The 13,702-nt window shown below is 47.9% G+C and overlaps 1 protein-coding gene across 15 annotated transcripts in view; it reads right to left on the bottom strand.

Moving 5' to 3' along the window:
* The window catches only part of PCM1 (pericentriolar material 1), an 869,560-nt gene that overhangs the window by 593,438 nt on the left and 262,420 nt on the right, over positions 1-13,702 (bottom strand). For all 15 annotated transcript variants that reach the window (XM_033944006.1, XM_033944000.1, XM_033944047.1 and 12 more), the window contains one exon: positions 12,302-12,494. In XM_033944006.1, coding sequence (XP_033799897.1) covers positions 12,302-12,494 — 193 coding nt within the window. The remainder of the gene's footprint in view (positions 1-12,301; positions 12,495-13,702) is intronic.

The raw sequence follows: 13,702 nt of genomic DNA on the forward strand, positions 1-13,702 counted from the left end.
AGGCTTCCTTCAAGTTTCTTTAGGTTGTAAATATATATAATATGTTTTTTTCAAAACCAATTCTTTTGTTCAATACACATTTATACACATAATCACTCACATAGTTTCACACATTATATTTCATTCATATTTAATGCAAGAAAACTTTCTCTATTATGCCCAGTATACCCAGCTCAAGCCCATCTGGTATCAATTAAACCACAAGGGAAGCTCAAGGCGGGAAAAACCTGAACAAAAACTCAGAAGGGACATAGGCCGAACACAAAATAGAGTAAAGCCAAGCAGAAGATACAGAAAGACAGAGAACCAAAATGGAGTCATTAATATCTCTATATATGTATTATGCATATCTATACCTGATTTCCTCTATGATCTGGCTTAATAGCAAAATACATAAAAAGAATATTATTATGCTTTTCCTGAATATTAATCTGTAGTGTGTTTTTCTGGCCTTGGCTACATCCATATTCAGATTTTTATTCACCAACTTTTCGTACGCTTCTATTGGGCGTGGCCTTAACTAACACATTTGCTTATACCTAACTAGTTACCCAGAATCATACGAAAAGCAGGCATTTTTGTAGAAAAACTCCACAAAATACTCCATAAACACATATTGTTCATTATCCATTCTATAGCGCCCCCTAGAGTGCCACTTCACTGTGTGAGGCGGAGTGAGTGTTTGCACTTCAAACTCCTCGATGGTGAGGTTCCCGGGGTTCGAAGCACAGAGTGGGTCGAGGCAGAAGGAGAAGACTCCCTCGGAGGCGGTCTCGATGGAGGAGTCCTCGACCTCAATGGACTTCGAGGAGAAGCAGCTGGTGTACTAACTTTGCGAGACTTATGTTTAGATTTGGAAGAAGTCTCGGTAGTTTTGGATAAATGAGGCATAGAAGTCTCAGTATCCAGAGAAGGCAAAGATTTCTGTGGCAGAGATGTCTCCTTAAGAAGCTTGGAAGCGAGATGCCTGGAATGCCTCGAACGATGCTTCAGTCGAGGTTGAGGAGACATTGTCCAAGGAGTAGGTAAAGAGTCACTGGACGAGAACCGGTGAGGCTTCCGAGGCTTAACATAGAAACATAGAAAGTGACGGCAGAAAAGGGCCAAGGCCCATTGAGTCTGCCCACTCCATTGACCCACCCTCCTAGTTAATTGCTCTCTGATGACCCTTTCCCTCGAAGAGATCCGACATGAGCATCCCAAATGATCTTAAAAACTTGCACGCTGCTAGCCTCAACCACCTGTACTGGGAGCCTATTCCAGCTGTCCACCACTCTTTCAGTGAAGAAGTACTTTCTGGTGTCGCCATGAAACTTCCCGCCCTTTATTTTCAGCGGGTGTCCTCTTGTGGCTGAGGGTCCCCTAAGAAGGAAAACATTATCTTCTACCTTGATGCGACCAATGACATACTTAAACGTCTCAATCATGTCCCCTCTCTCTCTACGTTCCTCGAGAGAGTATAGCCGCAATTCGTTCAGCCTTTCTTCGTATGATAGATCTTTGAGCCCCGAGACCATCTTGGTGGCCATTCGCTGTACCGACTCGATTCTCAGCACATCTTTGCGGTAATGTGGCCTCCAGAATTGTACGCAGTACTCCAGATGAGGCCTCCCATGGTTCTGTACAAAGGCATTAGGACGTCGGGCTTCCGACTAACAAAACTTCTCCGGATACAACCCAGCATTTGTCTAGCCTTAGATGAAGCCTTCTCCACTTGTTTGGCCGTTTTCATGTCATCGCTGATGATCACTCCCAAATCCCGTTCTGCGGCAGACCTTGCTAAGGTTTCTCCATTCAATGTGTACGTTCTGCACGGATTATTGTTGCCAAGGTGCATGACCTTGCATTTGTTAGCGTTGAAGCTAAGCTGCCAGGTCGAGGACCACTGTTCCAACAAAAGCAGGTCTTGCGTCATGCTGTCGGACAGATTGCCGTTACTCACAATATTACATAGTTTGGCATCATCAGCGAATAATGTTATTTTACCTTGAAGTCCTTGAGTCATGACTCTTACAAATATGTTGAACAGGATCGGGCCCAAGACTGAGCCCTGCGGCACCCCACTGGCTACCTCCGATGTTTTAGAGATGGTACCATTAACAACTACCCTCTGAAGTCTACCACTCAGCCAATCATGAACCCATGCTGTAAGTGTTTCACCTAATCCCATCCATTTCATTTTGCTCAATAGCCTGCGGTGGGGGACGCTATCAAAAGCTTTGCTGAAGTCCAAGTACACGACGTCTAGGGACTCTCCCAAATCCAGTTTCCTTGTTACCCAGTCAAAGAAAACTGATGAGATTGGATTGACAGGACCTACCCTTGGTGAATCCATGTTGGTGGGGATCTCGTAGTTCCTCCTCGTCTAGTATCATGTCCAATTTGAGTTTGATGAGTGTCTCCATGAGTTTACTTACTACCGATGTGAGACTTACCGGTCTGTAATTCGCAGCCTCTGTCCTGCAACCTTTTTTGTGCAGAGGAACCACGTTAGCTGTTTTCCAGTCCAAGGGGACTATTCCCGCTCTCAGGGACAGATTGAAGAATACGGATAAAGATTCTGCCAGGATAAAGATACGGATAAATACGGGTACGGATAAAGATTCTGCCTAAATAAAGATATGGATAAATACGGATACGGATAAAGAATACGGATAAAGATTCTGCCTGAGCTCACTGAGCACCCTGGGATGTAGATTGTCTGGGCCCATGGCTTTGTTCACCTTGAGTCTTGATAATTCGTCGTAGACGTCTCCGGAAGTAAACTCAAAATCCCGAAATGGGTCTTTTGAACTTTGCTTTACCTGCAACTGTGGACCAGACCCCGGTGCCTCACAGGTGAAGACCGAGCAGAAGTATTCATTTAGTAGTTCGGCTTTATCTGAATCTGATTCTACAAACCTCCCATCTGATATCCTAAGGCGCACTATCCCATCAGTGTTTCTTTTTCTGACGCTAATATACCTGAAGAAAGATTTGTCACCCTTCTTAAAGTTCCTTGCCAGGTTTACTTCAGCTTGATGCTTGGCCTCTCTGACTGCCGCTTTCACTGCTGTAGACTTGGCTTGTATTCCAATTTAGCCTCCCTTGTCTCTGAATGTTTGTAGGAAATGAATGCAAGCTTCTTTTCTTTAACGAGATCTGAGATCTCTGCGGTGAACCATTGGGGTCTAATGTTTCTTCGCCGTTTGCTTGTTGATTTTATGTTTCGGTTCGTTGCTGCATGTAAGGTAGATTTCAAGGTTGACCACATGTCCTCCACATTATCGGCCACATCTTGGATTTGTAGTGCGTGATGGACGAAATCTCCCATGCGTTTGAAGTCAGCGCCTCGAAAGTTGAGTACTTTTGTTGTCGTGCTCGATCTAGTGAAATCTTTCTTGAGGTTGAACCATACCATGTTGTGATCACTGGAGGCTAACTTATCGCCCACCGAGACCTCCGATACGCTTTCTCCATTGGTGAGTACCAGGTCCAGAATCACCTGTGCCCTAGTTGGCTCTGATACCAGTTGTTTGAGTTGTGTTCCTTTAATGGCGGATAATAGCCTTCTGCTGGCGCTGGTTGTCGCTGTGAGCGTGTTCCAATCTGCATCGGGCATGTTGAAGTCCCCAAGCAGAACAGTGTCCCCCCTTAAAGTGATATTCTCTATATCTTTGATTAATTCTGTGTCTTTGTTTTCCAGCTGTCTTGGTGGTCTGTATATTACACCAAGATACAGACACTTTTCTTGCCTCGAGGTGCTTCAACAGGAGTCCCAGACTGCTGCTCAGGCTGGCTCGAAGGAAGCAGGGTCGAGGACGGAAGGAGTTGAGCCACGACCGAGGAAATCTGAGTGGTCAGAATGGCTTTCAACATGTCCTCGAACATAGGCACCGAGACAAAGTGATCAGTTCTCGAAGATACAGCAGTGCACTCCAAGGAGGGCGACCTCGAGGATGAGTATTCCCGATGCTTGGTGGCACGCTTAGCTGGAGGTCTCGAGGAGGCTGGCAGGACCACAGATACGGCCTGGGATGCCTGAGACTCTGGAGGCTTCTTAGAAATGGTACCTGAAGGAGAGACAGGAGACTTACCCGTCGAAGACGACTTCAGAGGAGGTGCCGGCGAGGCCTTTGAGACCGAGGGTGTCGAGGTCGAGGCCTTAGTGGAGGCAGAAGCTGGCGTCGAGGTCGAGGCCTTAGATGTCGATACCGTCCCCGAAGCCGAGGTTGAGGCCTTCTCAGGCGGTTAGTCCATAATGCCAAAAAGTTGGAGAAAGTTGGCACATCATCGACGAAAGGCCCGAGGTTTAAGGGTAGCACAGTGCAGACAAGCGTCGGGGCAATGTTCAGAACCCAAACAAACCACACACTGACTATGGGGATCGGTGATGGAAATGGTCTTATTGCACTGTCTACACTTTTTGAACCCGGTAAGAGGCCAGGACAAAGAAAAAATAAAGCCCGACATACCAAAAGAGGTGATCAGCCGGGCCTAGGCCCAAAGGCCGCAGACCTGAATGAAAAGGAAAAAAAAAAAAAAAAAAAAAAATCGAATAAACTTTTTTTTTTTTTTTAAATAAGTAGGTGAATGGAAAACACGAACACAGTGACTTAAAAATAAAATAATAAAAAAGCCGCGGTGAGAGAAGGCAATGAAGGCTGCAGAGCTGAAAAAAAGAGGACGTCTCGGTTCCGCGGAAAACGTTGAACTGAGGTTCCTCACAGGAGATGCGCGCCCTAACTCGGGTGGGAAGGCACTCGCGCATGCGCAGTGCAGCACACGGAAGCTCTTATAAAGATCTTCAAGCAAGTGTGCTTTCGAGGCTGTCCGCTGCAGGGCTCCGTCGGTGATGTCACCCCACTGTTGAGAATATGCTGCCTGCTTGCCCTGAGATAAAATCCAACACCAAAAACAAGGAGGCAAATTGCGGCTCCTGTCGCTGTGTAGCAAACCAAGAAGAAAAGCGGGTCCACTCCGAGACGCCTCCAGAACATCCAGGACCGACAGAGAACTGAAAAGAGGCCCTCAAGTCTCGAGGAACCAGGCTGTCAAGTGCAGAAACTGCAGGTTGGGATGGAGCAGAGATCCTCGACTCTGCGTAAGCAGAGAAGGAAAAACAGGCAGAAGAAGAGATTCCCTGGCACTGAGTTGCAGCAGAAGGGAGAACCATGGCTGCCTGGGCCACCGAGGAGCTATCAGAATCATGGTGGCATGAGTGGACTTGAGCATGACGAGGGTCTTCAGAATCAGAAGGAAATGAGGAAACGCAGACAGAAACAGTTTGTCCAATCCAGAAGGAAAGCATCTGCCTCGAACCTGAGAGGGGTATAAACCCTAGAACAAAAACGAGGCAACTTGTGATTGAGGGGGGGATGTAAACAGACCGACATCCGGAGTCCCCCACCGGGCAAACACCTGACGCAGAGTCGAGAAGTGAAGTGACCATTCGTGAGGCTGCAGAAGGCGGCTCAACTTGTCAGCCAGTCAGTTCTGCTGGCCCTGGATGTAGACCGCACGGAGAAAGATGTTGCGGCAGATCGCCCAATCCCAGAGCCGCAACGCCTTCTGGAACAGGGAGAGAGACCCCCTTGCCCCCTTATTTGTTGATATAATACATGGCAACCTGGTTGTCCATGCGAACAAGCACCACACGGTTGCGAAGCAGATGATGAAAGGTTTTCAGAGCGTTGAACACCACCCCTGAGCTCCAGCAAATTGATGAGACAGAGTTGGTCCGTACTGGACCAAAGTCCCTGGGTACGAAGACTATCCAGATGAGCCCCCCAAGCATAGGTCGACGAGTCCGTCGTGAGAACCTTCTCCGGGTGAGAAGCGTGAAACAGAAAACCTCTGGAAAGATTGGTAGAGAGCATCCACCAACGGAGAGACTGTTTCAACAAAGGAGTCACGACAATGTGTCGAGACGCCGGATCCTGGTCCTGGCTCCACTGGGATTTCAGAGTCCACTGAGGTATACGGAGGTGAAGTCTGGCAAACGGAGTCACGTGAACCGTGGAAGCCATATGGCTCAACAGGACCATCATGAGACGGGCCGGGACCGAGAACAGGAGAGACACTTTCCAACAAAGATAGATAAGGGTCTCCTGACGAGGAAGAGGCAAGAAAGAGCTAAGATGAAGGGTGTCCAGCTCCACCCCAATAAACTCGAGGGACTGGGACGGACACAGCTGGGACCTGAGAAAGTTCACCTCGAAGTCGAACCTTTGAAGGAGGGAAATAGTCCAATTCGTCGCCACCAGAACCTCCTGGCGAGACGATGCTTTGATTAACCAGTTGTTGAGGTAGGGAAACACCACAGATGCAGGGCCGCTGCAACCACTACCAGGCCGAAGGGGAGAACACGATACTGGAGGTGGAGATCCCCATCCGGATTCTCAGATACCGGCGAGAAGCCGGATGAATCAGGATGTGCATATAGGCCTCCTCGAGGTCCAACGAGCACAGCCAGTCCCCTTCGTCCATCAGGGAATACAACATAGGAAGGATGAGCATCCTGAACTTTTCTTTGACCAGAAACTTGTTCAGAGCCCAGAGGTCCAATATTGGACGCAGGTCTCCCGTCTTCTTGGGGACCAGAAAATACCGGGAATAAAACCCCATATTCAACCTCCTCGACCACCCGGAGGCGGAGGAGGGCCTAAGCCTCCCACAGAAGAAGGGGAAGTTGCGCTCTGGAAGAAGGAAACTCTAGTGGCAGAAGGTCCGGGGGTAAGTGACTGAAGTGCAGGGAGTACCTCTCCCGGACGATGGAAAGCACCCACAGGTCTGTGGTAAGCTTTTCCCACTAAGGATAGAAATGATGGAGACTGCCCCCGATGGGAAGGGGGAGGGCTCCAGGAGGAAGGGAGCCTGCAGGCTGACTGGAATTGTCAAAAAGACGGCCCAGGCTTTGCCAGAGCGGGCGGCTGGACCTTAGAAGGTCGCTGCTGCTTCTGCTGGGGTCGCCTCGGGAATGGGCGAAAAAACACAAGCGTAGATTTCTGCAGGTATCGCTGAGGAGGAATTTTGTACGGACGAGCTGGAGGAGTCTTCAGCTTGAGTCTCACTAGGGAAGCGAAGGACCATTCATGCTTCGAAAGGCGTTTCGTTGCAGCCTCGATGGAGTCATCAAACAGCTCATTCCCCACACAAGGGAGATTCGCCAGACAATCCTGGAGGTTAGGGTCCATGTCCACTATCTGGAGCCAGGCCAGGCAATGCATGGCGATTGCAAAGGCCGTGACCCTCGAGGACAACTCAAAGGCATCGTAAGCCACCTGAAACAGATAGAGACGGAGTTGGTAAAGGGTCTCCTGGAGGAGACGGAACTCTTGCCGGCGAGGAGCAGACACGTCCGACTGGAAAGAGTGGAGGGCGTCCTCACAGTATCTAAGATAGGATGTGAAGGTTAAATTATAATTGAGAACAAGGTTTGCCATCATCGAGTTCTGATAGAGACTTGTCCATCGTACGCCCTTCCCTGCCCGGAGGGACAGCAGCGTAGACCTTGGAGGGATTAGACTTCTTTAACGAAGAACCCACCATCAGGGACTGATGAGAAAGCTGCGCATTCTCAAATCCCTTGACCGGGACCGTCCGGTAATGGGACTCCATTTTGGAGGGAATGGCAGTGACGGCATAGGGAGTCTCCAGATTTTGGAGGAATGTCTGCTGGAGCACCTGATGCAAAGGCAAACGGAGTATCTCACGGGGCAGATGAGGGAGCCCCATCTCCACCAAATACTCCTGAGTGTACCGGGATTCGGACTGGAGATCTAGCTTCAGAGCCTTGCCCATGTCCGAGACAAACCAGGTAAAGGAGGAGGTTCGAGAAGAAGACTCATCCTCCAGAGCGAGATCTCAGAGCAGCAGAGAAAGAGGGGGAGATCTCCCTCGAATAATAGGCAGGAGCCTCCGAGTCTCAAGAACAGGACACAAAAGATACTCTACTGAACTGTCTCGGGGGCGTCGAGGAACGGCCTCGCTGAAGATGGCTTGGGGAGGACCCCGGCGTCTGAGGCACCACCGTCCAAAGCATCGGAGAAGTCGGCGGGAAAGATAATTCCCCCACAGGCGTCGAAGAAGGGAACCGGGACTCAGAAATCCCTCGCCCCGAAAAAAGAGGCGGGGAAGGAATCCGGCGAGGCCTCGCACCCAACCCCGAAGCCACCATGGACCCCAAAGGTTTCACGGTCGGGGACCAGCCACGACGAGGCGGGAAAGCCCTCCTCCGCTTTGAAGATACAAGCTGCGAGAAGTAGGAAGCCATAATCCGGGGTCCTGCCCGGGACACCTGGAGAGTCGCATGCCTCGAATCAGGAGAAGAGGAATCATTCGAGGGCAAGCGGCGAGACAAGCCTCGAGGAACCTCGGAGGGAGGCCCAGGCTGGTCAGACTGGGGCCGGGTCGAGGCCGGGGTCAACTGACCCAGAACCGAGGAAATCTGCGAAGTAAGGATAGCCTTAAGCATGTCCTCGAACATAGGCACCAACACCAGCAGTGCGCTCCTTCGGGGGCGACCTCGAGAAAGAGTAATCCCTATGTGAGGAGGCACGCTTAGGATGATGTCTCGAAGAGGCCGAAGAAGTGGCATTCGCATGAGACTCCGAAGGAGGCTTCTTTGCTGGCACACCTGCGGAACAGGAGACTTACCTGAGGCCGGGGTGGCAGGAGGAGCCGAGGTCGTGGCCTTCGAGGTCGAGGGCAATTTTACCGAGGTCGAGGCCTTCAAAGCTGAGGACCCCACTGATGGAACCTGGGCCAAGGCCGTCCCAGCCGTCTCCATGGGGCCAAAAAGTTAGAGGATTTTGGCCACTCACCGACGAAGAGCCCGCGGTTGGAGAGTAGCACAATTCGGGCAAGACTCGGCGCGGTGATCAGCCCCAAGGCACTCACACACCAACGATGGGGGTCGGTGATGGAGATCACCCGGGCGCACTTAGTGCATTTCTCAAATCCGGACAGAGGCCGGGACATAGGAAAAATTACAGCTGCGGCCTTACAAAAACTGATATCCTGGTCGAAAAAAAAGTACGAAGATTGGAAAAGTTGGTTTGGTTTTTTTTGAACAAGACAAAGACGCGCTGCACAGCGACTCACCCGAAAACAATAAAGCAAGCCACGGTGCAAGGAGGCACTACGAATTCACACAGAGCAAGGGAGCAGGGCTTCTGGCTCCGCAGAAAACTTAGAACTGAGGCCACGCTGAAGAGACACATGCCCTGAGTCAGGTGGGAGAAGCACTCGCGCATGCACGGTACACTCGCAAGCTTGAATATCTTTAAACAAGTCTGCTTGCGAGAACATCCGCTAGGGGGCTCCGTAGAGGACGTCACCCACATGTAGAGAATATGCTGCCTGCTTGAACTGGGATAAAATTGTTTTTCCTACTTTTGTTGTCTGGTGATTTAATTAGTTTCTGGTTGGGCTTCCGACTGTTCATCCAACATTTCTTTTTTTCTACCTCCTGCATGCTTCCTCTCCTCCGGCTCATTCCCTTCTCCAACCAACATCTCTCTCTGTCCCTCTATGAATCCAACTTTTCTTCCTCTCTTCTCCACCCCTATTGGCAGCATGTCTCCCTTTCTCTCCCTCTGTTATGATCTTGCATCCCTCTGTTCTTCCTCCCCCCCCCCTTCTGTCTACACCTCCCATAGTCCAGCATCTGCCTCATGTCATAGAAACATGATGGCAGATAAAGACAAAATGGCCTATCCAGTCTGCCCCTTTGGTCCAGGCCTCTTTCTTCTGCTTACAAACCCCACCTCTCCATGTCCAGCATTTGTTCTATCTTCTTGGTCTCTCTCTGCTTCTCTCCTTCTTTCCTCCTTGGTCCAGAATCTTTTCACTTCTCTGCAGTCTCTCTCTCTTCCCTCTATACACCCCTAAGTTCAACATCTGCCCCCATCTTCTGCCTCCCCTTTGTTTCAGGTTTCTCCCTCTATCTTCCTTCTGTTAACATTTCGAGTCCTCCCACCTTTGTTCCAGGTCTTTCTGTCTGTCTCATTCTTTGTCCTCCATCTCCCTAGGGCCTGGCATCTCTCTCTCCTCAGTTCAGTGTGTTTCCCCTCTCTACCCCCTCTAGTCCAGCATCTGCTCTGTCTTTCCCCTCCCTTTTGGTTCAAGTCTGCTTTCCCGCCACTCCTCAAGGTCCTTTTCTTTCTCTCTCTCCTCCTCTCCCCCCATGTCCTGATCCAGCGTTTCTAGGTTAAGTGGTATATTCAGTATTTAACAGATTATGGTGAATGGCATAAAGGAAGGATTGAGTTTTAAGCACAGTCCCATTGACTTTGGCAAGTTAAGTCTTGAATATCAGTCCTTACTAGCAAAATGCTCATTCCGGCTCCAGAATGTCCCCAACATACCTGGTTTTTAGTAACCCAAAGCCATTTAGGGACAGTGAAATTGCTTTGAATATCCCCCCCTCCACCAAGACAACCATCTCTTTGGTGCTTACGAGCTTTAAAAATGCTTAAAATCACCGAAATTAGCCCCAAAACAAAAAAAAAAAAACCCCTAGGATTTAAAACTTACAAGCTTATTTTCCTCTTAAAGTGTGCCTAGGCCCAATGAACCGTCTCTCTCCCTGACCTCACGACCTGAATTACATCGCTTCCTACCGTTGGAATGGAAACATAAGCACATAAGCATTGCCTCCGCTGGGTCAGACCAGAGGTCCATCATGCCCAGCAGTCCGCACACGTGGAGGCCCATCAGGTCCAGGACCTGTGTAGTAGTCCTCTATCCGTACTCTTCTATCCCCTTTTCTTCAGAAAGTTGCCCAATTCCTTCTTGAACCCTAATGCTAACTAGAAACGCCTTCACCGGATCAGACTTTAGGTCCATCTATTTTGGCGACCCGCACAAGCGGAGGCCAAGCCAGGTGCTCCCAGATGTAGACCCTGATTACCCATATCCCTCAATGTGATTTGCAAGGAGGTGTGCATCCAATTCACGCTTGAAACCCAGAATGGTAGTCTCCGTCACCATCTCCTCTGGGAGAGCATTCCAAGCGTTCACCACTCGCTGTGTGAAATAGAATTTCCTGACATTTGTCCTGAGCCTGCTGCCCCTCAGTCTCAGTCCATGACCTCTTGTCTGTGTCACTTTTGACAATGTGAACAACGGTGTTTCTTGCTCAATTTTATCGAATCCATTCAGTATTTTATAAGTCTCAATTATATCTCCTCGCAGTCTCCTCCTTCCGAGGGTGAACAGTCCCAGTCCTTCAAGTCGTTCTTTGTAACTCAAATTTTCCATACCTTTTACTAGCTTCGTGGCTCGCCTCTGCACCCTTTCCAGCAGGGTTATATCCTTTTTTAGGTATGGAGACCAGTGTTGGACACAGTACTCCAAGTGTGGTCTGACCATTGCTCTGTAAAGCGGCATTATAACGGTCGCCGATCTACTCGTGATCCCCTTCTTTATCATACCTAACATTCTGTTTGCTTTCTTTGCCGCCGCCGCACATTGAGCCGACGGCTTCAGGTTCCTATCTATCAGTACCCCCCCAGGTTCCTTTCTTGATCGGATTTGGCTAATGTTACACCTAACATTTTATACTCATGTTCCTTATTTTTCCTACCCAGATCCGAGACTAGAGCTTTGGCATCCCTGAGAGGTAATAAGCCACTCCCCCCAGTCCACGCACCTCCCAGTCCGCGCTCCTCCAGTGTTTCCATCTACAGGAATTTACATCAGAGGAGGCGGGGCACGGCAGACGGAAGGCTGCAGGGCGGCTGCTGGATTGTTTACAATTGCTGCCGGTGACCCACAGCAAGTTTGAAGAACTGCAGGGGAGGTGAGAAGCAGAAGAGAGGACTGGAAAAGTGAGAGGAGAGAGGGAAGTGTTAAATACAGGCTCCAAGGCGCCAGGAGCAGGGTGAAAGTGCAGAGCCTGTGCGTGAGAGGAGGGCTCTGTAACCCTGAGCTGGCAGAAAGACAGATAGGCGCTCACTTAAATTAGCCGGGCGCAGCACCCGGCTAAAAGGCACTAGGGAGAACACTGCAGAACCGCTTTGTTTCTGTCTCTATCCACTGAACAATAGCCACATTCTGGTTAAGTTGTACATGGATACTAAGTTAACCATTATTTATGTTAGACAAAGGAAGCTATGGAAAATGATTAAAGGATGAAACTAATTTTTTAAGCATTGACAAATTTTCCTTCAATGTCACAGTACACAGCAAATTCTGGGAAAGTAAAATAGTTAAAACAAAACAATAGTTAAGCATTTAAAAAGCAGATTTTCATATGACTGTGCAAAGAAACTTGTGGTAGAAAACCAAACTTAGTAAAGTAAAATGCAACATTTACTTGAGCTTTTCTGTTGCATTCAGATTCTCCTCATCTTCACTTTCATTCAGAGAAGAAATAGAATGAGATGGATATGCAGCCGAGGACAAACAGTTAGAATCTCCATTCATAGCAACAACTGGCAAAGATGCAGAGGCTACTGAATTTGTACTTCTTGGAACTGCACTCTTTTGAGGTGAACCAGATGTAAGAACTGCAAAATATAAAAAGTATAGCTTTACATATTTAATTAACAGGAGACTTAGGAAAGAAACTATTTTAAAATAAAAATCAGCAAAATTAATATAACTACTAAGCTCACATGGATCAAATTCCTGCAAATAAGCCATACTAGCAATCTAAAAAAAAGGTTACTTATTAAAGATTTTAAATATACCATGCACTATCGCAGCGAGTGGTAGACGCCTGGAATGCTCTCCCAAAGGAGGTTATTAAGGAATCCACTGTGCTAGGATTCAAAGGCAAATTAGATGCACATCTCCTTTCGAGAGGCATAGAGGGATATGGGTGACTAAAACTACATCAGGTGTATACCTGACTGAGCCTCCGCGTGTGCGGATCGCCGGACTCAATGGACCATGGGTCTGATCCGGAGATGGCAGTTCTTATGTTCTTATGATACTGTGTTGTTTGGCATGTCAATGCGAGCTAAGAGTCAAATATCATCAAAAAATAATAAGCTTTTTTGCTTATTATGACAGGGGTTGCCATAGATGACGAGTAATTGGAAAAATTGGAAGAAACTTAACTACAGTTTCTGGTGGAACTCATTATGTCACATTTACAAAATGGAAAGGACAATAGCCACACAGCAAGGGAATTTTAGAAAATTTCAGGAGATTTGGGAGCCATTAACAAAATATTATAATGACTGAAAATTATATTTCTCCTTAAAAATTGCACATCCAGGTGGAAGAGGGGGGAAGGGTTTTTTGATTTGAATAAATAAAGTATATGGGAATGAGGTTCATGATAGGTTTTAGTGAATTTAAAGAATTTAATTGATTAAGGGGGAGGGGATAAATTTCTGAATGGAATATTTGCAGATTATTAAGTATTGTATTAGACTTTAATATGCTATAAATTATGTTAACACTTATTGTAAGTTTTTAAAAAATGAATAAAGAATTGGGAAAAAAAAATATATATATGTAAAAATATATATATGTAAATTTTATAAACAGCTGATCCTGTCAAGGCACCTTGTAGGTGACCATTCAAGATCTCAGGCTTGCCTCTTAACTACAATTTCTCTAAGGACAAGCAAGTATTATATTCTCATATGTGGCCAATGCCCCATTATTCCCAAGTTACAACTGTGTTGGCCGAACTTCACTAGTTGCCGGTTGTTTGAAGAATACAATTTAAGCTTCAAATCTTGGGATTTAAATCTGTCTGGGA

This window comes from Geotrypetes seraphini, chromosome 1, assembly GCF_902459505.1.
Source record: "Geotrypetes seraphini chromosome 1, aGeoSer1.1, whole genome shotgun sequence".
In the NCBI taxonomy this organism is placed as follows: Eukaryota; Metazoa; Chordata; class Amphibia; order Gymnophiona; family Dermophiidae; genus Geotrypetes; species Geotrypetes seraphini.